Below are 25,166 nucleotides of genomic sequence, written 5' to 3'. Positions count from 1 at the left end.
TTATGAAAACTGGCTACCATTCAAGGACAATTTTAAAGTGTTGGTATATGATAACAACACATTACCAGCAATACAAAAAATTCATTATTTGCGGTCAGTGGCGGATTAAGCTTCCTTGCCGCCCCTAGGCACAAACTTAATGTGCGCCCTTCTCAAAAGAAAAGTAGTAACTTATTTGCACTGACCCAGTACGTAAGTTCCGTCTGAATATGTGATTGAAAATGGTTCTCCAAGGTCCCAACAGATTTCTGCCTTGTTAAGAGTGCCAACTCGCAGTTTTTGTGTTCTTCAGAATTTTCGTGTGATGCTAGAATATTTGAAATGTTTCCAGTCTGAAATGCCGTGAGTTGCGATGTTTGTCTTGCCCTTGAACAACCTGCATGATGCACAATAAACGGCACCAGTGCTGCACGAATATACCAAATAATTCCGCAAAATTTATTCGCCATTTACAAGTTTACGAAAAAAACACTATTATTTAAAAATCTTGTCTTACCTGCTATGAGTCTTTGCGATTTAGAAAAATCGTTTTCAGCATTCTGATTAATTCCACGTCTTAGAAGAATGTCAATTGTAGACTCATTCAGACACCACTCGGCAGGATCGTCACTAACGAAATTTGCACTCTCACTTTCACAATCAGGAACTCCTACGAACTGAGGGGACACTAGCTAAGGTGCACTGTCGAAGGCCCCGGCCGGCGCTGAACTCCCCATCTCCTCCTCCCGACCCCCTCAAGAACCAGGGTACAGAAATAGAAAATCCTACAGCGAGGTGACCAACCACCCCAAAACAAAATCATCCATGCGGAACGGAAGTTCGAAGCCCGCGACGGAGACAACGAGCAGCACATCGAAGCCTCCCCCTCCCAGAAATGTAAACGGTCACCAACACCCGAGGCGTTCCCAAAGGACCCCGACTGCCAGGAACCAGGAAAGCAGGTAGGATCTGTGGAATCCGGAGAAGGAAGAGGTCGTGCAGCTACGTAGTGAGGTAAGATTAGAAAGTAACGTCACCTCTACACATTCCCAAGCAAGTAATGCTCATAACTATTTGACGTTCTATTATCAAAATGTTCGCAGTTTGAGAAACAAGAGTAGGCCTTTTTATGAGAAAGTACTGAGCCGCAATCTAGACGTAGTGTGTGTTAATGAAACGTGGCTAACGTCGTCTCACCTGAGTTCCGAATACTTTGATTCCCGGTACACTGTGTACAGATGTGATCGAAGCCGTGACCTTAGTGGCAAAGTGAGTGGAGGTGGTGCACTTGTGGCTGTAAAAAACGACCATTCGTCCTTTTTGGTGGGAGAACCGATGCAACAGCCTGACTCCATCTTAGTTAAAGTATTGCTTAACAAGAAATTTCCTCTCTATATTGGTGTTGTGTACTTCCCCCCTAAATCAACTAAGGCATTATATGACACATTTTACGACTTTGTTGAAACCCATACTAAGCCAGGTGATAAAATACTATTCTGTGGTGACTTTAATTTACCTGAAATTACAAGTGTAAACGCTGATTTATTAAGTCTTACGCCAGTGTGTCAAGATCTACAACTTTTTATGTCTTACCATGCTCTCAGAAACGTAAACAATATTCAAAATGTAAACAATAGGTTACTTGACCTTATATTAACGAATGTTAGTAATATAGATGTAAGCAGAGAGTTGCACCCTCTCCTACCGGAAGACACACATCACCCCTCAATAATAACTGAGATCCAATGCCTTTCCGTAAAATCAAATAAAAAGTCAAACCAAAACATTTCCACATACAACTTTAAGAAAGCAGACTTCTCAAAACTCTTCAGTTTAGTTTCAGAAACAGATTGGATGCCAGTAAATAGCGCCGTTAACGTAAATGAAGCTGCCGATATTTTCTACAGATTAATTTATGGCATATTTGATCAATGCATTCCCCTTAAAAAACTACAGAACTCAGCATATCCTTGCTGGTTTACGCCTGCTATAGTGAAAAGAATTAAAGTTAAAGCTTACCATAGGTTAAAATGGAAGAAAAGTATTACAAACAAAGAATATCATCGAGAAAAATTTCTTCAGCTTCGCGCACAGGTTAAGAAAGACATAACTGTAGCTTACACTAATTACATAAAACAGTCTGAAGACCAGATAAGTGTGGACCCTTCTCGATTCTGGTCCTATATCAAAAGTAAAAAGTCCCATCAAAACTGCGAAGCTATTAAAGTCGGCGCAGACATATTAACAGACGAAAATGACATCGCGGATGCCTTTGCAATTTACTTTCATTCTGTGTACGCAGCCGAAAGAGCTAAATATGACGTAAATAATCTGAAAATAAAAATTGCTAACGAACAACTTGATATTTTCACTTTGCGCAACATCCGCGTAAGCGAAGTAGAAGCTGCCATCAAGAATTTGAAATCCAAATCAACGACCGGCCCTGACAACATACCACCATATATAGTTAAAGGATGTTGCGATATTTTAAAATATCCCTTGCTGCAAATTTTTAACCTTTCCCTCGATACCAATACTTTTCCTTCAAGATGGAAAACATCATCCGTCTGTCCTATCCCCAAGTCTCACCAAAGATCAAGCCTAGAAAATTATAGACCGATAGCAATCCTTTCTAGTCTTGCTAAAATATTTGAACAAATTATTTACAAGAGGATGTTAGCACACGTCAATCCAGTTATCTCTCCTTATCAGCATGGATTTACTCCAAAGAGGTCTACCGTAACAAACTTAGCTAACTTTACCCATTACGCATGCAATGTACTAGATAATACAGGACAAGTCGATGCAATATACACCGATTTTACTAAGGCATTTGACAAAATTGATCATGATATATTACTACAGAAAATTGCTTCATTCAATATTTCACTTAATACTTTAAATTTCTTTGCTTCATATTTAGCCGATCGAACGCAAACTGTAATATACAGGAAAATCAAAAGTCGCCCCTTCACACCATATTCTGGTGTTCCCCAAGGGTCCAATCTTGGACCGCTTTTGTTTTTATTACTTATCAACGACTTACCCAATTGCATACAAAATTCTCAAAAGTTGCTTTTCGCCGACGATCTTAAGCTTTTCTACGAAATAACTACCTCTGAAGACTGTTTAAAACTGCAGGAAGATGTAGACAGAGTGATCTCTTGGTGTGAAAGTAACAAGTTGGATCTTAACCCAACAAAATGCAGCGTAGTCACTTACACAAAACGCAAAGCATCTTGTGTGTTTCCATACCGTATTAAAAATGTACAAATCACGCGCAAAAATGAAATTAAAGATCTCGGAGTGACCTTCGACACCAAGCTCAAATTTAATAAGCATATTGAAACTGTTACTAACGACGCTTTCAGAAACTTAGGTTTTATAATCCGATCAAGCCATGACTTCACGAAAATAGAACCAGTGAAAATACTTTACTATTCCCTCGTACGGTCAAAACTAGAATATGCGTCAGTAATCTGGAATCCCACTCAAATAAATTTAATTCATAGACTAGAACGTATTCAGTCAAAGTTTCTTAGATATCTCAAATTCAAAGCCTGTGGAGAATATCCAACATTCGATTCATACGATAATCTAGTTTCAGAGAACAACTTCAACAAACTAGCACTCCGACGACAAGTAAATGACCTGCTCTTTCTGTATAAAGTAATTAACGGTAGAATAGACGATTCCAACTTATTATCAGCCGTATCATTTAATGTTCCCAGTTCCAAAACACGCCCCAAGCACAAAATCTTTCATTGCCAGAGAGCGAAAACTTCAATTGTTTCTGCCTCTCCGGTGTGGAGAGCGTGCAACTCTTTCAACACAATTTCATGTGTAAATAACACAATCGATATTTTTGCAATGAGTTTATACAATTTAAAAAATAGTATTACTGGAACGTTGAATTTATTGTAGTAATATTATGTAATTAGAGCACCATAATTGGGCTCTGCCTGTTGAGCTCTATCAATAAATAAATAAATAAACCCACAATATTTTCGACATTTTGCATTTCACAGAGTTCACTCGATGTAGCCGCTTCCACTTCAATTTTTGGACTGCTTTCGGAAATCACTTGTTCCTTTCGCCTAAAAAAAGGGGTCCACTGTACAAAGCTTTTTCTGTAAGGTTGCTTCTCTTTCACGCTAACGTTTGCAAGTTTACGATAAGCCGCCCCACTTAACTTTGTTCGATTCATGCTGCCTGCTGCATAAAAAAAAACACCAAATCGCAAACGCATTAGCAACAAACTGAATGCACCAGCCAGAAAATACAGTAAGACAAAAACTAGTTACGGTCCACGCGAAAGCTGCACTCACTCACTCACTCGCTCGCTCACTTATCAGCAGTGTGTTAATTTTTTTTAAGACTGGCATTGTTACAGATGCGAGTTTCAAACAATCAGTCTTCTTTCCTGCCTGGCCATTAACAAAAGCTTAGTGGAAGATCGAGGGGTATGTATTTACAAAAACAAACCAACAAAGGCTGTGCGACTTGCATTGTCATTGTAAGCGATAAAAGCCACAGCACGGGTTAAAACAAGTTGATTGGCGCCTGAAGGAGGCAGACCAGACGAAACATTCCTTGATAACATATAAATCTGATACATCAAGGTTTCTTTCGTATGAAGCGAAAGTGTTGCAAACCATTGATTTCAAACATTGGTTTCATAGGTATAAATTGTCACTGTGTACGTAAGACACTTGTTATTACTCTTGATATCCTGGAAAAAAGATTTGCCGCCCCCAGGAGTTGCCGCCCCTAGGCACGTGCCTAGTGGGCCTATTTGGTAATCCGCCACTGTTTGCGGTCCTCTTTAAAGGGACATTTGTAGAGCGCAGGTGTCAAGCTTTAGAAAACATGAAACCTACACATAGTGACACCAATGCTAAGCAGTTTCAATCACATGATAAACAAGGTAAATTCATGAAACAAAGCAACACGTATTTAGCAACATCCACTAACATTCAGTGCATGTACTGTTCCACAAATCATACTTTGTACCAATGTGAGACTTTCTTACAGGCAAGTTATAAACAGAAGCAAGAATTTGTGAAGAAGAAAGGTCTTTGTTTTAATTGTTTATCTTCAAAACATTCAGTAAAATTTTGTAAATCTGGAAATTGCAAAATTTGTAATTTGAAACATAATACTCTTTTGCACAGGAATACACCTGAAAGACCAAGATCGGCGAGTGTCAGTAACAATACAAGCAATAGACAACAATTGAATTCCAGGGTGTCTCCTCAAGAAAGCAACAATGTGGCAAGACATGAAGCACCTCAATCTTCATATTGTACAGTCAAAGAAAGACACACTTCACAAGTTTTATTGTCAACTGCCTTAGTGAAGGTAAAGGGCAACAATGGACAATTTCATTATTGCAGAGTTCTCTTGGACAGTGGGAGTCAGTCAAATTTTGTAACTACATCATTAGTGCAAAAACTACGACTGAAGAAAGAAAACTATGTTGTTCCAGTCCAGGGAATAAACAATTCGTGTCTTAAAACTAAACATTGTGTAGATGTTGTAATCCAGTCTAGAACATCTAATTATACAACAACAGTGAAGTGTCTTGTGTTACCAAAAATCGCAGGCGATTTGCCTACACAGGCAATCGATTGCAGTACTTGGAATCTTCCAAAGGATATTCAGCTTGCTGATCCTTCATTTCATCAGCCAGGCGGCATAGATTTGTTGATTGGATCTGAACTATTTTTCTTGCTACTACGTTCAGATAGAAGAACAAGAATAGGAAATTATCCTGTACTTCAAGATACAGAGTTAAGATACATTTTAGCAGGAGCTATGCCTCAACAATGTGAAGAACCTACAACAGTTACTTCATGTTTTGTTCGTACTGAAGATAGCCTTCAATTACAATTACAGAGGTTTTTTGAGTTAGAAGTATTCACAAAGACCAATAGCAAAGAAGAAATGGATTGTGAAAGGCATTTTCAAGAAACAACCATCAGGCAGAAGGATGGTAGATTTATGGTTAGGCTACCATTCAAATCAATACATACTGAATTAGGGAATTCATTTGAACAAGCAGACAAAAGATTTCATCAGTTGGAAAGAACATTAACAGCACAGCCAACACTCAGGCAGAACTATTGTGAATTCATGGACAATTATGAATCATTAGGCCACATGAAGCAAATTAAAACTACTGATCAAGAAAACAACGAGTCATATTACCTACCGCATCATGCTATTAGAGAAAGTACTACAACACCTGTGAGAGTTGTATTTGATGGATCATCGAAAACAAACAGTGGACTATCCATTAACGATGTTCTAATGACAGGGCCTACAGTCCAAGAAGATCTATACTCTATTGTACTGAGGTTCAGAACGCACAAGATAGTTTTTACAGCAGATATAGCCCAGATGTTTCGCAATATTAGAGTTCTCATCCTTATGACACTAAATATCAAAGAATATTGTGGAGAAAATCACCAAGCGAGGAAATACAAACTTATGAATTATTAACTGTAACTTATGGCTTAACCTCATCGGCATACCAAGCAGTTGCAACATTACAATTGCTTGCAAGACAGGAAAAAGAAAACTTTCCCAATGCATCCAGCATATTGTTAAGGGATTTTTATTGTGACAATGTAGCATCAGGAGGTGATAACATTGAAACTATGCTCAACTTACAGTCTGAACTGAATGAACTATTGAAACGAGGTGGATTTATTTTACGCAAATGGTGCTCCAATTGTGAGGAATTGGTGCAAGCAGTACCAGAAGAACACAGAGAAGTTAATTCACCATTTCAGTTCAATAATGAAGCAGAAACAAATACATTACGTCTCATCTGGCAACCATCTACAGACATTTTTTTAATTTCGTGCAAAGTAGCAAAAGATGGAGACTTTTGTTCACCATTACCGAACATAACCAAACAACAAGTTGTGTCAATTGTTAGCTCCATATTTGATCCACTGGGACTTATCAGTCCAACTGTCATTTTATATACGATGTTTTTGCAGAAACTTTGGACTTGTAAATTGGAGTGGGATGAACAATTAGATTCAGATTTAAGAAACCAATAAACAAATTTGTATCAACAACTACCAGATATAATTCACATCCAAATAGAGAGATTTGTACTGACAAGAGAAAAGACAAATGACATTCAGATACATGGGTTCTGCGATGCAGCAGAAGGAGCTTATGGTTGTTGCATTTATATTAGATCAAGAGATGAGTCAGGAAAAATCAACGTTAAATTACTGTGCGCAAAGTCAAGAGTAGCGCCAATAAAAAAGGTTACTTTGCCATGACTAGAATTGTGCGGTGCCCTTCTATTAGCTAAACTAACTAAGAAAACAACACCAATTTTGAGAATTCCAATTGACAGTACATATTTGTGAACAGATTCTAAAATCGTACTTGGGTGGCTAGCAGCATCCCCCCACTTGATGGAAAACCTTCGTAGGTAACTGTGTCGCACAGATCCAGGAACTTTCTGTGATTAACCAATGGCATCATGTCACATCTAAGTGCATTCCAGCAGATTTGATAACAAGGAGAGTAGAACCAAGAGTCCTCAAGGATTCGGAAATTTGGTGAAATGAACCTACATGGTTAAAAGAAGATACTTGGTCATTACATGTTATGGAAAATAGTGAACTAGAAGAATGCATAACAGAAAAAAAGGAAGATTGCTACATCAATGTTTAGCAAGATACATGCAACAGAAGCAGATTTCATGCTGAGATTTTCCATATTACAGAGATTGCTTCATGTAGTAGCAACATGCTACAGATTCATTTACAATGTTAAGAATCCTGCTTCGAAGAGAACAGGAAAATTTTCTTATGTTGAATTACGTGCAGTACTAATGAAATGTATCTTAATTGTGCAACGCATTTCATTTCCACAAGAAATTCATGACTTAGAAGAAGGAAGACAAGTATCAAAAAATAGTCCTATCAAGGATCTTCATCCATTTATTGATGACGGACAGCTATTACAAGTTGGTGGAAGACTTGAAAATTCAGAATTGCCATATGAGAGCAAATATCAATTAATTTTGCCTACCAAACATCATATGACGCAACTCATAATTGAATCAGAGCATCGTCGTTTATTACATGCAGGACCTCAATTGTTGATAAGCTCTTTAAGACAGGAATACTGGATTCCACATATCAGACAAACAGTAAGATCTGTCTTGCATAAATGCTTAATATGTTTTAAGTTGCAAGCCAAGGCGTCACATCAACTTATGGGACAATTGCCAAGCCCGAGAGTCACACCATCACGTCCATTTTTAAATACAGCAGTAGATTATGCTGGTCCTTGCATCCTAAGAACAAACAGAAGAAGCAGAATCACTACCAAGGGATATGTAGCTATATTTGTGTGCATGGCTACTAAAGCAGTGTATATTGAAGCAGTTATTTCCTTAACATCAGAGGCATTTATCGCTGCTCTACGCAGATTTGTTTCTAGGAGAGGAAAATGTCAAAACATATAGTGAGAACGGGACTAATTTTGTTGGAGCTAATAGAGAACTGAGAGCTCAGTCAACTCTTCAAAGCAGAACAACTAAAAGGTGGACTTGAAGATTTTGCAATAAAAGATGGAATCAACTGGCACTTCATTCCAGCTAACGCGACCCACTTTGCAGGATTGTGGGAAGCCGCTGTAAAGTCCATGAAATACCACTTTAAGAGGATAGTGGGAAATGCTACTTTGACATAAGAGCTTGCAACATTGTTAACGCAAATTGAAGCATGCCTCAATTCCCGACCCCTGACCTCAATATCTGATAATCCCAGTGACACCTTTTACTTAACACCTGGTCACTTTCTTATAGGGTCACCTCTCATGTCCATACCTGAGCCTGATTTAACTAACTTGCCCCAAAACAGTCTTTCTAGATGGCAACACATTCAGCAATTACAACAACATTTTTGGAAGACATGGTCGAAGGATTATCTCTACGAACTACAACAGCGCTGTAAATGGACGGCTTCAACAGAAAATCTTCAACCAGGCATGGTGGTGCTGGTCAAAGAAGACAACGCACCTCCACTTACATGGAAGATAGCAGTAGTGGAAGAGACGTTTCCTGGTAAAGACGGTGCAGTGCGTGTGGCAAAAATTAGATCAAAAACTGGTTTTACTAAAAGACCAGTGAACAAATTGATTCCCTTACCTAATGACAATTGAATTAGCAAATCTGTTGATTGGAATTTATCCAATCAAGAGGGGGGAATATGTTTAGGAATGTGTTTCATTTATTCTTGTTTTCATTATTTGGTTTAGATATGTGAGTTAAATTATTTTTTTTTGTCAAGAGATGGCGTATGTAGTCCAAGTATCAGTTTTTTTGCGTGGGCACCAAGCAGAGAAAATGATTAGCAAGTGAGAAGCAACATGGCACGAATCGCGTTGACATGAAGCTGGACATTACCAAGAACAATCGTCATCTGATGTGATCAGTATTGCTTTTCAGTTATTCTTCAAATGTAGTGCTTTACAGGTAGAATATAGATATCTTAAAAGAACCAGCGTGTGCTTTTGTGATTGTGTTTTCTCCCGAGAATCAACGCAACTCCCTACAGACGTTGATAAAGAGGGACATCTGTTACCGCTTACCAGTCAATTGGCCTGAATTTTGACCTGGCAGGGAGGGAAATTGCATTTTCAAAAGACCTCCGAGTTACCTCACTGGGATGAGCTATAAAATCATTAATGGCAGCTCCTGAATTGCATCTGTTTGTTTTCGACAGGCAAGAAGTAGGAAAATGAGGATTAGAAAGACAAGTCTTGCTTTGGCATTCATGCCACAGAAAATTTAGGAGTAGTGTTTCAAACTGCATGCAAAAATTACTGAAGAACAATTTTCCAATAGTGTCATCAAAGTAAAATTTCCAGTAAAAAACAAACATTTGCCAGGGCCTCAATGGACGTTTGCAGGGGCCAGTGTCCCAATCTGTCCCTAATAACATCACTGGGTGCACCTAACTCCGAGATTTATTGTATATGCTTTCATGCAACAATATATGCATAATTAATCTGAAGATTTGGCTTAAATTCATCTTTAGTCATTTTGAAATCGTTTCCAAGAGGAATAAAGTAATTTTGTAGCTGATATTTTTGCTAATTTTGAAGTATTCAATCTAAGGAAATTATAAACAATCTGTCGATGTTCATCAATTGTAATACTTTCTTTTTCTTGGTTTACATTGTCTACCTATTTTGAGATATTTTGGTGCTCATCCATCCTCTGCCTGGTTATAAAATAACCGACAATAGTATTTATTTATTTCTTCTGGTAGGGTAGTGGTTACTGTACAGGATTGTCAACCTAATGGTCATAGGTTCAAACTCCTCCGGTGCCATAGTGTTCAATGATGGATTGTTTGTCATTATCAATGTAATGCACTTCTCACGAAAGTTTGGAATATTATTACGTTAGGCTATAGGTGATAAGTCACAGCGGCATATGTTGGTGAAAATCAATTTTTTATAAACCACGAGAGGTCTCGTTGTTGTTTTTTTTTTTTTTTTTTGCACATGAAGAAGAGAATATCCATCAGACAGATACCATGTGGTGTTGCATTCCAATTTCGTGTCTATCACTTATTGTCTAACGTAACAATATTGCAAAATTTTGTGAGGAGTGTATTAACCCTCCGTTAGGCACATGGGTGACAATTGTCGCAGTGGTGTGTTTCAGTAGCTGAACATTGATTGTTGGTGTTTGTTGTGGTGGCAGTAACGCACTTCTGTTTCTCGCCTACAGTTGGTAAGAAATAAATTCTCTCTGCAGTAGCGTGTTTTAGGGACAGTTGTCAACCGCGCACCTATATACGTAACAAGTAAAATGTCAAAATGCCGGAAGACGGAGCCAACAAAAGACACGAGCGTTGCTCTGCAGTGGCTTGAGGAGGAAGAGGAGGAGACGGAGGTGTGTTCTGATGAAAGTGATCATGAATTTGATCATGTGACTGCAAGTGACCACAACACCGAATCGGAACAAGAGGTGAGTGATGAGGAAGATAGATCCAGTTCGTCCAAATTGAGTGATAATGATATATGCAGTTCATATGAATTCTATTATGGAAAGGATCATGAAACAAGATGGGACACAAGAATTCCTCAAAAAAATGTTCATACTCCAGCAAGTAGCATAATTATTCATCTTCCTGGAAGCAGGGGAAGGGCCCATCCGGTCAAGACTCCAATAGAAGCATTGAATTTATATCTTGAGGATGACATAATCCAAATTATAGTTTCCTGTACCAATGTATACATTGAAAACGTTCGTTCAAGGTTTACCAGAGAAAGGTATGCACGATTGACAGATGACATAGATAGATGACAGATGACTACAAGGAGTGGTGCTTAAAATGTAAGAGGTGGATGTGTGGAGAACATCTCAAAGACATTTGTGTAACTTGCTTGGAATCAGTGTAGTGAGCATGAAAATACATTTTCGCTTATAGTACACTGTAAAATCAAAATTATAATCTGTAATTAACATTTTTGTTAAATAAACGAAAGAATAAAATACTGCATCAGCTGAAAAAAAAAAAACACTTTCCTTATGCTGGATACATTTTAATAAGTGGGTGACGCGAGTCACCCACACACCTAATTGTGCAACACAAACGTACACACCTAACACAAGGTTAAGAAATTAAGTCTCCATTACAACAAACTGAGAAGAGGAAGAAAGGAAATTATTGATTGTTTCTTGTTGAAAATTTGATCAATGCATCAATTCTTGACGCTCACAAGATATTTTCTGGAACTACCTCACCTCAGCTTCTATCTCATATTGCCTCCTGTTCTCGCCTCTTTTCTTCATCCCACTCTTCTCCATTCATTTCAATTCCTCTCCTATCTTTGATTCCCGGCTCCAATGCACTCATCACTTCTACTCTTCATCTCTACTCCCCTCTTCTCGCCTCCTCCTCTCATCTCTTTTCACTCTTGTTTTCATCTTTACCTTTGTTTCATTACTTCTCCGATTCTATCCTCTCTTTTCTTCCCTCATCTATTTTTCCTCTTCTCCTTCAGCCTCTTCTCCTCTCATCTCATCTTCTCCCCCTTTTCCCCTCCATTCTTTTGCATTGTGCAGACTCATCAGCAATGAAATAGTAGAAAATATAATTGCTTAAGTAGAGGAACTGTATTCCTTTCATAAAGGATTTTGTCCTTTGCGATACAATAAGGAGTTTCAAAAATAATTTTAAATAGAGAATACTTAATTTTCTTTTTCGTGTATTTCACACATACCTATTGTGCATGTGGCAGCTCTTAAATTGAGCCTAATGATACACGGAACTCACCAAACCTTCTGCATCTTGTGTTGCCTAGTAAAAAAGTCGCTGTCCTCAAAACTTTTGGTGAAAGCTGTACAAGCAGAAAAAGTGTATTTAGCTATGGCAGAATATTGTTGCAAGAAGATGAGAGCAGTAGCTTAGAGTTGGTTCATTTCCACTTCAAAACATTAAATGAATGGAAAATTGCAGAAAATTCACAATATAAGATTGCATAGTTTAATGATAGTATCTAACGATTCGAAAGAGCAAACATTCATTACTCCAATAGAATGCAGGGTTGGCATTTTGCCTGGTTTTTTCGAAAAACCCAACCCCGGGTGTTTTTTTTTTTGGGGGGGGGGGTTTATGTTATGTTTATAAATATATATTTTTTAAAAATGAAATACACTTTTCTCTCACAGTAATATATTGGAACATTCAATTTGTATTGTTTTTGTTCACTGAATCAAAAACTATTTTATATTAACATAGTTAAGAATTGACAATCAAGGTCTCGCACCTTGAAATAATTAAACTAAAAACATACATAACTCATCCCGCAACAGGCCATTGAGGGCCCAGGCCTACCTACCTACCAGCCACACTCCCAGCTGATCCTACTCTGAGGTGGAAGATTTTGCAACCAGTTACGGGGTGGTATGTGGTCAGCACTATGGACCCTCAGTCATCGTTGTAGGCTTTCATGACCAGGTTATGTTACTCATTCGTAGCTCCCCAAATTAATCATGACTGGGAGTGTTCACTAGTCTCATACACAGGCCGAAATCTCAGGAGAAAAGCTGTTACGTTTTTGGAGCTACCTCAGAATAGAATAGAATAGAATAGAATAGAATGGTCTTTATTTAAGCAGGCGTGTTTCGGCCTCATGGGCCATTCTTACAACCAACCCTTGTCACAGATACATACAATAAATGAATAAAAATAAAAAGAAAGAAAAAAACAACACATAATGATCATCATAATACAATAAAGATAATATAAAGATTATACAATGATAAAATAATACATTGAATATATTAGTATATATACTGTTGAGTAATAAGTCTTCGGTAGTTCAATGTGTGTTCGGGGGGGGGGGGGGGGGTAGGTTAGGTATGCATTATATGATGTATAAGTGCAGGTGCAATTGTTAACATATGAAGGTTAATGAAGTTGTTGGGACAATAGTAAGTTCTTCAGATTTTTCTTAAAACTTTGATGGCAAATAATGTTAGTCAATGGTGCAGGCAGTTTGTTCCATTCCCTGATCCCTGTAACAATGATGGACTTGTTATATGTGGCGGTTTTATGTTTGGGAATTTTTAGATTGTGCTTCTTGCGGATATTATGTTCGGCTGATGTTCTACGAGAACAGATCTTATCGGATAAGTATTTTGGGGAGCCAGTCTTAAGTATTTTGTGCATCAAGGTGAGTGTTAAGTATTTTCTTCTATTGTTAATGTTTAGCCAAGAAAGTTTCTTTAAATAGGGGGATACATGTTACAACAATTCTGAATTTTTTGAAGTTTATAGTTTAAGCCCTGGGATATATTACTGTACACAGGAGCGCAATAGTCTAATGTGGATAGGACGAGTGCTTGCATAAGACGATCTTTAACATTAGCGTCCAGAGTATGTTTTAAATGATACAAAGATTTAAGTTTCCCCATACAGCTTTTCACAATAAATTCGACTTGTGGCTCCCAATTTAAGTGTCTATCGAACACAATCCCCAAGTTTTTGCTTGTATCCACTTCGCTTAGCGGTATACTGCCAAGAGTTGGAGGAGAAGGTGCGTTTTTGTGAAGTTTCTTAAGGGTACCATGAGTTCCTATGGTCATGAAGCAAGATTTTGATGGATTTAATTGAAGAGAGTTTCTCCGTGACCAATTTGTTATAGCATCAAGGTCGAATTGAAGTTTGGTCATCGCATTATGAAAAATCAATTTTTCATCCACCATCTTGAAATGCTTTCAACAAATGCAAATGCAACATAAAATCATCCCCTGGGTGTATCTAGTTGCAACATGAATTTCAGCTTAAAAACTCTAAATTTGCTACAGATATCGTGGTCTCAAAAGTAGTGACTTTCCCCCACCCTTAATAAACCACGCACTATATTACAGAGTTTTTATTAAAAACTTCAAGCTCAAGTAATGTCCTAACATAGCTGAGACTTGTTTTTCTTGATCTACGAAAATCTAACCTCAAATATTTGCGTAACTTAAAGCTCTCGCAAGGCAAGTTAAATCAGTCTGTCGTCCACCATCTTTAAACATGTTGACAAATTTTTCTCCAATACAATATGACACCAATCCTTTAAGTTATCTTGTAACTATAAAAATTGCAACTCAAAAGCTTTACATTTATGGCAAAATGTATGTTTGCGATTTTACCATCTCTTCTCTCCTAAATTATGAAATATAATTAAAGTTTTACTGCAAAATTGTAGACCGACGAATTATCATACAATGACTGGGCTTAGTTCCTTATACTCCGAAAGTGCATTGTAGACAGTTTTGGGGAAAAAGAGAGCATGGTATAGAGCGTGTGTGCAACATGAGGAAAATCAGTTTTTCATTCACCATATTGAAACGTATTGTTCAATTTCACTCACATGTAATACCATTGCAGTCTGTCAAGTTTTCTAGCTGCAGAAACATGTTATCATGGTCACTAAATAGATGACTTGTCTTTCTTTGCCCATCCACCCCACCCATGCTCCTCCTAAATCAAGCATTATGTTTCAATACTTTTATTGTGAATTTACAGTGCAAGTAATGTCAGAATGCTCCTGAAAGTTTTATGCACAAAACTCGAAATTGTAGTCTCTGAAAAGGTTTGAAAATATCAAAAATGGTCAAAATATGAAAGCATATGTATGCATTGTATTTATTTGAGTACACCACACCCTCTATTTTTAAGAACAAATGAAATTGGGGTAGATTATGAGTGTGCTCGACTTCTTGGGTATAGAGCTAACCACAATTAACATTTATCCTGCATGGGCAAGGAACCCATTACGTTCAATCAATGCACTGAACTGGAGGGAGGAAGGGGTCACTGTCTTAGGCATTAGGCATTGCACAAATACTAAATTTTGAGAAATGAAATGAATCATTTGAAAAGAGTTTCGTTTAATTATACCACAGTTAACTTTATTCTACTTTCACGACATTTCAATAAAATGTACTCCTTTGTAATGTTCTATACATGGAAAAATTTATTGTAAAAGTTGAAACTATGTGGCTTCACAGGTGAAACTACGTAGCTTGCCCACATAAGGAAGTGACTCATATCTAAAGTGCTACCACTTTTCAAACTTATAAGCTTTGTTCATTCAATGTTTTATCTAAATATTTTAGACCATTTTGATCTTATGTTTCTTGTATACCAGGTGTGTCGGTTAATAATTCTTAATTGATCCGAAAGAAAACAAGTGTATCTGGGGAGAAAGGTAACAAATACTTTATTCAAAGTATTCACCATCGCTAGCTATTCATTGTGCCCATCCGTCTGTCAAATTGTGGATGCCCTTCCAGAAATATCGTTCACATTTTGAGGTGATCCAGTCAGCAAGCCATTGTTCGACATCTTCGTAATTGTTGAAGTGTTGCTGGGAAAGTGAGTGAGACATCGATGAAAACAAGTGGTAGTCCAAAGGGGCTAAGTCTGGTGAGTATGGCAGGTGGGACAAGAATTCCCAGCCAAGTGCAGAAATGGTGTCTCTGACGCCTTTCGGTGTGTGTGATGAGACGTTGTCGTGCTGCAAAATCACTTTTCCGTGTCATGTTGCCCAATCTGGGCACTTTTCGATCAATGCAGAAGTTGATGAGTTGTTGACGATAACGAACGGCATTCACTGTTTCACCTGGTTTCAGAAGCCCATGGTACACCACACCCTTCTGATCCCACCAAATGCACAGCATTGTCTTCCTTCCGAAGTGATTCGGTTTTGTGGTAAATGTTGAAGGTTGTCCTGGGTTAACCCATGACTTTTTGCATTTTGGGTTCTCGAAGTAGATTCATCTTTCGTCCCCAGTCACTAACCGATGCAAGAAAGACTTTCTTTCATGCCGAGAAAGCAACACTTCACACACAGTTTTTCGCTTTTCCATTTGTCTGTCGTTCAGATGATGTGGGACCCATTTTCCTGCCTTCTGGATCTTTCGCATGGCATGAAGACGATCAGATATGGTTTGGCGACCAACATTTAACTTCTCTGCCAGTTGTTGCATTTGCATATCGTCTTCGTCCAAAAGTGCTTGCAATTCGGCATCTTGGAATTTTTTCGGTTGACATGGGCTATCTTTGTCTTTCAAGTCGAAATCACCACTTTTGAATTGTTGAAACCAACACACACACACACACACACACACACCAGTGGCGTGCGGTGACATTTAAACTAGGGTACGCAACATGGGCCAACCGAAATGAATTATGGGGGCCAGAACCCCCCCCCCCTCCTTCCTGGCCATCATGTTATTCAGAAAATAACTTTTTTCTACAATTTTATAATGGGAAATTTCTCATCCTTGTATCAATATCCAAATGTAACGAGGTAAAATATATGTATGATATTTTATATTCGCAAATATATTCTGATAGTAGCTACGTAGAGTCCAACAATTCAACTTTGATTATTTCCTTCACGCAGTGCAATGATCATTGAACGGGAAGGTAATGGCACAATCATTTTCCCTCCTTTCAAATTTCATGTAATAAATTTGATAAATCTCAGTATCCTCTACTATTTCACACCTTTCGCAGAGGAAACCAACGAATAAGGCCAACAATAAAGTTTCACTGTTTTTCTACTCAGTCAATCACTCTGTAGAGATATTTTTTATTCTTCTCAAAAATCAAAATGCCTAATATACTGCTTACCATCCTTCACAACTGCCTGAAACAATTTTTCCAAATCAGGAACAGACCTTCCATTTCGGATTGTTTACACTTTTTTTTTGTAAATTCCGAAAATCCCTTCTCCAGTATGTCATCAATAACTCCCGGTCCCCCTATTTTATCACTTCACAGCACCGACAAACAATAGAGATCCTGTAATGTAAATAATATGAACGAAACACTCGCTGCAAATTTCACAGGACAGAAAAAAGCAAAAGTCAATCTCCCACGGTACGTTGTGTCCGGTACAACTATGCCCGAAAACCACGCGTTTTTGTGGACGAATGAATCGGAGTTGCCAGTCGACAAAGTATTTTGTAGAAGGGAGATAATTAAGGACAAGTAGAAAATACATCATTCAGCATACATCCCAGAACACTTCAAAAGCTAAACTACCCTACATCACTTTGCAATGTCTGGCGGGAGGGAGGGGGGCTCATTCGAATCCCATTGTAAGCATTGTGTTTTATTATGTTTTTCTTTTATCATTCATTCATATCGTCAGGTCAACAATCAAAACCCATGCTATGGAACTCAAAGGAAATGTTGATCCCGAAAGGAGATAAACAGATACTCTCATACTGAGAATTGTGCGAAACTTGCAAATTGTTCACATATTTTCCACTCACAGTGACAGTCCATTCTGGTCCTCACCTCCCTATACGAAAAAAAAACAACTTGCTAGTGTAACTTTAACCTCACATAAATATTTTATATGTGATAGTTTACGCGTATATTAAATATGATCTTCCACCACTACATATTCTTGCCCTCCTCTCTGATTCCTGTATCACTTTTTATAATGTATTTTTATTGCAACCCAACAGTGATCTATCTACGCGTGGCTGCTAAATGCTAGTAAGCTAAGCATTCCAGAAAAAAATATGTTGACTACTGTCAACACTGCATATGCTGTCAAAATCTTGGGTACCCTCGATGCTTAGAACCGGGAAAGAAGTGAGAGAGAGGGTAAGAGCGGGCAGACCCAAACACGTGGTCGGGGCTGATATGAGCCAATGGGGTTACCTTCCGAATTTCTAGGGTACCAAGCAGAAGAAACAGCGTCTTTCTGTGGAAATCGGCAGGAACGCGGATCGGGTGGGTGCCGAAGTCACAATCGGGATCATTCGGGACTGCCTTCAGGAAGACAGCAGCGTGTTCGGGCGGAAATCGGAATTTTTTGCAGTGGAACTGCTTTCGGAGCGATAATTGTTGAATTTTCATGTTCGGGGAAGATGAAAATATGTTTCTCTTTTCTTACTGTGTTGTGGGTACGCAGTGCGTACCTTGCGTATCATGAATGCACGCTGCTGACACACACGCGTCTTGCGTTAGGACATTGTCACTGTACGTTTTCACAAGGATACGATGGCTTCCACTTGCATTTTTCTTTTGATGGAACAAGAAAAGCAGGACGTGCCGCACATGCTCCTTATTTGGTTTGAAGGTCAACATGTTTCCCACACAAACCCAGTATCACGATCACTCGCACTCGGTTGCACATCCACAGCATTTTGACAGGTACTGTCCTGGCAACACACTGACGTAAGAGTTGAGACTGTGCACCAACCCTTGCTTCCAGCTCCATCCAGAGACGAAATTAAGAATTATTAACCGGCACACCTGGTATATGTTCGCATTATTTCTGTTAAAAGTGTATTTCTAGCATTATTTGAGAAAAATATCCTGAAAAAACCTACTGTGACTTGTACCACATTAATTATTTTGAGTATTATAAGCTTGGCTAAGCTTTTATTTTACAAGTTTTCTTAAACTGTTGACAATTCTAGAACCTCACAATTATTTCAAGCAATAATTTACAACATTTTCTGAAAAAAAAAAAAAAAAATTGAGTGGGTTTTTCTGAAAGAAAAAAAAACATGTGGGGAAAACTGGGATGGGCCCACCTGGGCAAACCCTGGCATCGGTAGGCCTAATTGGCTGGTTGACTACAAGTTTCTTCGTAGGGAAAAGTGGCAACAGTGGGTCACTGCCACAATTATGTGCCCCGCGCCAGGAATTAGCTTGAATGATTGATTGATTTGCTTTACTTTACTTTGCTTTTTGTGCCAGTTTTGGATAATTTGCGAAGATGGGGATGAGTGATGAAATTGATGAATGGACACTCACAAACATAATGCCCAGGTTAGGATTCGAACCCGGGACCACTGGTGTTGTAGCACGATGTGCTCACCACTCTGCCACGGGGGGAGGCAGGAGTTAGCTTGGCTCAACTCTATGAGAAAGATGGCAGTTTTCATATACCAATTGCATGCTGTAATCAAATTTTTGCACGTTCAGAAGCGGATGCCGGCCGAGATCCACTGTAATTTGTAAGAGGTATAAGGACTGGAAGCCATAAGTGACAGTATGGTCAGAGGACGGTGCACACAATTCATGGAACGCATATCCATCATGCACAACCCCACACACCTGACCACAATTGGGCTCTTGTGCATCACTTTAAGTGGGAGACCCAATCTCACGTGCTACGACTATTATCTCTTCCTTTAGCTGAAGCAGTTTCTGGCAGGACATTTGTTTTGCCAGTAACGCTGCTGTACAGATGGTTCTGCTTTTTGGAGGCAGACATAGTGCCACACCACAACAAATACCTGAAGAGTGGTGGTGAATATGTCGAAAAGTAAGTTATGGTTCACTGTAATTAAGACAATAAAATGTAAATTATTACCGAAGTTTGTGTTTTAATTTATGGCTAATTGGAATGTACTTTCTGGACCGTCCTCGTATAAAGCTTCAGCCTGTTAAATTCAATAACAGTTGACGAAAAGTGAAAATTCAGTAGAGCTTGCAGAGGAACATTGATTACTGATGAAAATGATATGCTTTTAGGATTGAGAGGCTGAAAGTTTGTCCAACGAAATGTCATACTACATCAGACAAAAAAAATCGGATGCATAAGAGTGCCATGCCTGTGTCCGACAGGTCCGAGCCCTTGTAGCTCCCATAGACAAGAAAAAAAATATGTCAATACTTTTTAAATGTGACATTAGAGGTTCATCAAATGTGTCTGCCTCACTGGAAATTTCTCCTCCTCACCTTCCATCACTTGTTTCCATGGTTGTGTCCAATGCATAATAGAGACCTAAAAGTTTATGCCAAAGGATGGCAAGATGATATCCCGTTTAAGTGCAGCGCTTATTATGACTTCTTCAAAATCAAATGTCTGGCAGGTTCATTGCATCACATTGCATCTATAGTTAAAATAATAATAATAATAATAATAATAAAATAAAAGTCAATCAAGGCAAAATTCCCTGACATTTCCCTGACTTTTTTGGACCTCTCCAATTCCCTGACTTTTCCAGGTCTGTCGCCACCCTGATGTTGCCTCATTGAGAGATGACCAGCCCGGGAAACATTTGTCTGAGATTAGACAAACTTCTCTGTAATTTTCATTCCAGGCGGTGTCCTTTTTAATGCAGAGCTGGTAGTCCTAAAGTTATGTATCCACAACAATATTTTGTTCCCAGTAGGAACTCTTCCATGATGCCCGACATTGAACTGCAACCTAAATGCTCATTGCATTCAAACTACAGATTCAACATTTTTTAAACAATGTATCCACAACAAACACATGATGTACAGCTTTCCACTGCTCCATCCAACTGAAATGGCATCACGTGTCTAGCAAAACCCCAGCTCCTGCATGTGACTCCACCTAACCGGCAGTGTTGCCAAACTAAAACCATCAGATTTCCCTGCCAAACCGTGTGTGTATATACACATAAATACACACACACACATCCATACAATTTTCACCGTATTCAGTAATGCATGTAAAATATTCCCAACCATTTCATGAAGTCTGGTTCAGGTACTATGGTCAATCTCAATACAGAAGTTTTAATTATGCTCACCGCTAGTTATTATCAAAAAGTTGTTGAATCATACACTGTAAAATGCCTGTTTATTGTTGGAAACAGATTATGATTGATTGATTGATCTGTTGTTTTAAGTCCACCTGCACAGTAAGGTTAATCAGGACTGGACCTACAGTTTAAAATGTATCCGAACCACTATGTGCATCCACCAAGTATCGAACCCGGGACACCTTGATTACAAGGCTACAATGCTACCACTGCACCATAAACAAGGCCCTGGAAACAGATTAAAATGAAACTTTTAATATACATAAATACTAGGGCTGAGCTGATACCAATGCTGATGTATCGGTATTGGCCGATATCAGTGGTATTGGTATGGGTAAGCATCGGCTCAAAATATTCCACCAATACCATCCGATACCATTGTCCTTGAGTATCTCAAACCGCGGCCAAGAACAACATTTTTCTTTTGAAAAGTTTGTTCACATTTTCTTATGACAGATTGGAAGGTCAACACAAGAAATTTGGCATGTAGTTTTCCGGACAAACCCCCACCCTCCTGGGAAGCAGATGACTGACAAGATCAAAGGCATGGGCAAAATGAAAGCTGCAACTAAACATCTAGAAGGCATGCAACTACCTGATAAAAGATGTGTGGAAATAAAATGAATTATGCATTTTCAATTCCTGCTTGCAAACTCGTGGGGTAAGAAAAATGGACAGTTTTAAAACCAGCATTACCATAATGCTGGGCTGTTTCCAGGCTAGATGATGGCAGTTTCAAGTTTTACCTTTCTCATTCTTGATATCACTATTCCTAATGCAGTGGATTCTTTTTAATTCGAATGCCAATTGGACACGAAAAACTTTATAAATATCCAAAATTTGAATTAACAAAAACCTGACATCATTAAATATAATTTCACAGAGAATAAACTTCTGTTTGAATTACCTAGCAATCTGAATTAAAAGGAGTCCACTATATTTATAAACTATATGAATGTTAACTCTGATGAACTTACTATTCATTTTTCCACGTATGTTTTTTTCAGCGATCGATTTTGCCACTTGTCTGGTGACTCACCTGACGAAGCCACCAGACGAGTGGTGAAATCGATCGCTGAAAAAAAAAAAACTTTCGCGGAAAAATGAATAGTAAGATTATCAGAGCTAATTACCTATCTCCGCATAACCACCAAACTGATATCTTTATATGAATGTTGTTAATTCTGAAGTGAGGAAAAAGGCAAGTACTTACATTTCAGGAGGATGTACAGCACATTTCTCATTCTGTTCACGATTCACTGCATTGGCAATTTGGTTATCTGATTGAAGAACTTCTTGTTTCAACACTTTGTATTCATTCTCATCATTAGATGTGACATTACTACTTGCATCTTGTAAAGGATCCACTTCTGTTTTAGGTGTTACATTATTACTTTCTCCTTGTGATCTCACAAAAATTTGGTTTTGTTTCCTCACATTGGTTGATCCATTACTACTTGCAGTCTCTGATGTATCCACCACATCATAACTTAAAATGTAATTCTGTTTTTCATTACTAACTTCTGATTTAATATTGTCAAGGAACAAAGCATCGGTTTTATATTCTCCTACTATACCAACTTTAGTATCCAATGTCTTGATTTGTTCTTCTTCTGCTCTGTGAACACTTTGTTCTGAAGCTACCATTTCACCTGCATTGGCTTTACATTCTCCTACTATATCAACTTTAGTATCCAATGTCTTCATTTGTTCTTCTTCTGCTCTGTGAACACTTTGTTCTGAAGCTACCATTTCACCTGCATTAGATCCTTCACTTGCACTCTTGCAGGAACCTTCAGTCAATGTCCCGCTATCCTGGTGAGAAAATGTTGTTGGTGAGGAGACCCCTTCTTCCTCAATGTCTGAATTCTTGCCATGTACTACTTCCAAAGCTGGTTCCGACCACTAGATGAATGAAAAAATAAAAATTAATGGTATACAATAGTTTGTGTGTGTTATATGTAAAGGGTCTACCAATTTGAATGTCAGAACTTTGAAAGAGTGTTGTGGCAACACTGACTCAAATGACAAGATTGAACTGTGACATCTGTGTGCAGTAGTCTGTGGCAAGTTATCATGGAGAGATACACAATGCAACAACACATAGAAATTATATGAATTTATGATCAAAATTCGTGTTCATTTTGAAAGACATTTCGTGCATTGAGAGGAATTTATGGTGAACATAATAGACCGACAGAATGCCATATTTACCGCCTCGTAGAGAAATTTGAATGAACAACAAGCTCAGTAGCAAATGGGCTAACATCTGTCCATCGTCGAGTCGGTAGTTCACCTGAGAATATTGCTTCAGTAAGCCAGAGCGTGATGGACGATCCAAACCTGTCTGTTTCACGTCGATCGCAAGAACTCGGCCTTTCACAGATGAAAACATGGCAAATTTTGCATCACGATATTCACCTAAAAGCTTATAAAGTGCAACTGACTCAAGAATTTAAGCCTAATGATCATCGTCTGAGTCGGTAGTTCCTTAATTGGACTCTACAGCAGTTGGATTTTGGCCGATGAAGCACATTTTTTTCTTCATGGGTATGTTAACAAACAAAACTGTAGGATTTGGGCAGATGAAAATCTGCAAGTGATTCTGGACGTACCCCTTCATCCTGCAAAAGTAACTGTGTGGTGTGGTTTTTGGGCCAATGGCGTGATCAGACCTTATTTTTCTGAGGACCAACATGGAAATCATGTGACTGTCAATGGAGAGCGATACAGGAATATGGTGGTGCAGTTTTTGTGGCCTAAACTGGCAAATCTTGACATCAACAATGTGTTTTTACAACAGGACGGTGCAACTTGCCACACAGCTTTCCAAACAATGGAATTATTGCAGGAAAAGTTCCCAGATGAGTCCTGTCCAGAAAAGGTGATGTGAACTGGCCACCAAGATCATGTGATCTAACCTCCCTGGTTTATTTTCTATGTGGTTATAAAAATATATAGATGTCATTATCACTTGTGGTTTTCATTCTATCTAATTTTAAAGTTCTGACGTTCAAATTGGTAGACCCTATAGAACAGAGCAACCAAAAACACAATGAAAATGTTACAAAATATCATTAGATTCACTGTAGCTGTACTGGCATATTGTAGTGATGCCGCTTGCACTAAAAACAACTTGGCACTTTCTGGGTTTCAAAAGACTGTTGCACTACAGTGTTTAACATCCACCCAATACAACAATCTGCTACAACCTCTGTAATCTATGTCCAATGACCCTACAGACACTAGATATCTCACTCCACGTCATTTCTTAGTAGGTAGCCCTCTGATCTTTTCCTGAGCTTTATGTGTCATATAAAGCAGACAATCATCTGGATCTGTGGAAAGAGATTAAACAGATTAACCAACACATTTGGGAGCGATGGCCCAGGAACTATCTCAACAACATGCAGCAGAGAACCAATTGGACAACAACCAAGTACAATCTTCAACCAGGGATGCTGATGCTAATCAAGGAAGAGCACGTTCCATCTTGCACATGGAGGACTAGAGTTCACTGAAGATGTCTACACAGGATCTGATGGACTTGTAGAAGTAGTGAATGTTCACACTACTTAGGGAACATTCAAAAGACCAACCCATAAACTCATCCCTCTTCCAACTGAGAAATAATTTAATTTAGTTGTGTATTATGCTGATTTAGTAAATCAAGGTTGGGGGGGGGGGGGATGTTCAGGTTTCGATCACTTTTTTTTTGGTGGGACATGCAGCACAGCAGTTGACAGCAGCATGTTGAGTTAGCAACATTGCCTACGAATCATTCGCCACTCAGCCGGAGATAGACATTCAGGCAAGATGTATATGTGTGTGTGTGTGTGTATGTGTGCTGTGCAAACACAATTCAATTTGTATTAGGTAGTGTGTACAGGTGGTGGACATTGAAACTGAAACACCTGGAACACAGATACCAACCTTTATTAGTATGGTGTTCGGCTGCCAGCAACATGTCTGGGGAAAACAGACAGAGGTCATGCACAGTGGTGAGAGGAATTTGCAGCCATTCCTACTGAAGCACAGTGATGAGATCACGACATGTTGTTCATGGAAGAAAATGTCGCTACAT

At 38.6% G+C, this 25,166-nt stretch overlaps 2 protein-coding genes across 3 annotated transcripts in view; one reads left to right on the top strand and one right to left on the bottom strand.

The window, feature by feature from the left end:
• The window catches only part of LOC145992000 (sulfotransferase 1 family member D1-like), a 513,969-nt gene that overhangs the window by 147,080 nt on the left and 341,723 nt on the right, over positions 1-25,166 (top strand). The window lies entirely within an intron of this gene.
• LOC145991998 (uncharacterized) overlaps positions 1-25,166 on the bottom strand; it is a 62,394-nt gene that overhangs the window by 24,678 nt on the left and 12,550 nt on the right. For both annotated transcript variants that reach the window (XM_083128002.1, XM_083128003.1), the window contains exon 2: positions 22,296-22,987. In XM_083128002.1, coding sequence (XP_082984128.1) covers positions 22,296-22,834 — 539 coding nt within the window. In that variant the 5' untranslated portion in view covers positions 22,835-22,987. The remainder of the gene's footprint in view (positions 1-22,295; positions 22,988-25,166) is intronic.

This window comes from Lepisma saccharinum, chromosome 9, assembly GCF_977018435.1.
Source record: "Lepisma saccharinum chromosome 9, izLepSacc3.1, whole genome shotgun sequence".
Taxonomy (NCBI): domain Eukaryota; kingdom Metazoa; phylum Arthropoda; class Insecta; order Zygentoma; family Lepismatidae; genus Lepisma; species Lepisma saccharinum.
The sequence above is the reverse complement of the archived record's forward strand: the minus strand, read 5'-3'. Positions and strand labels throughout refer to the sequence as shown.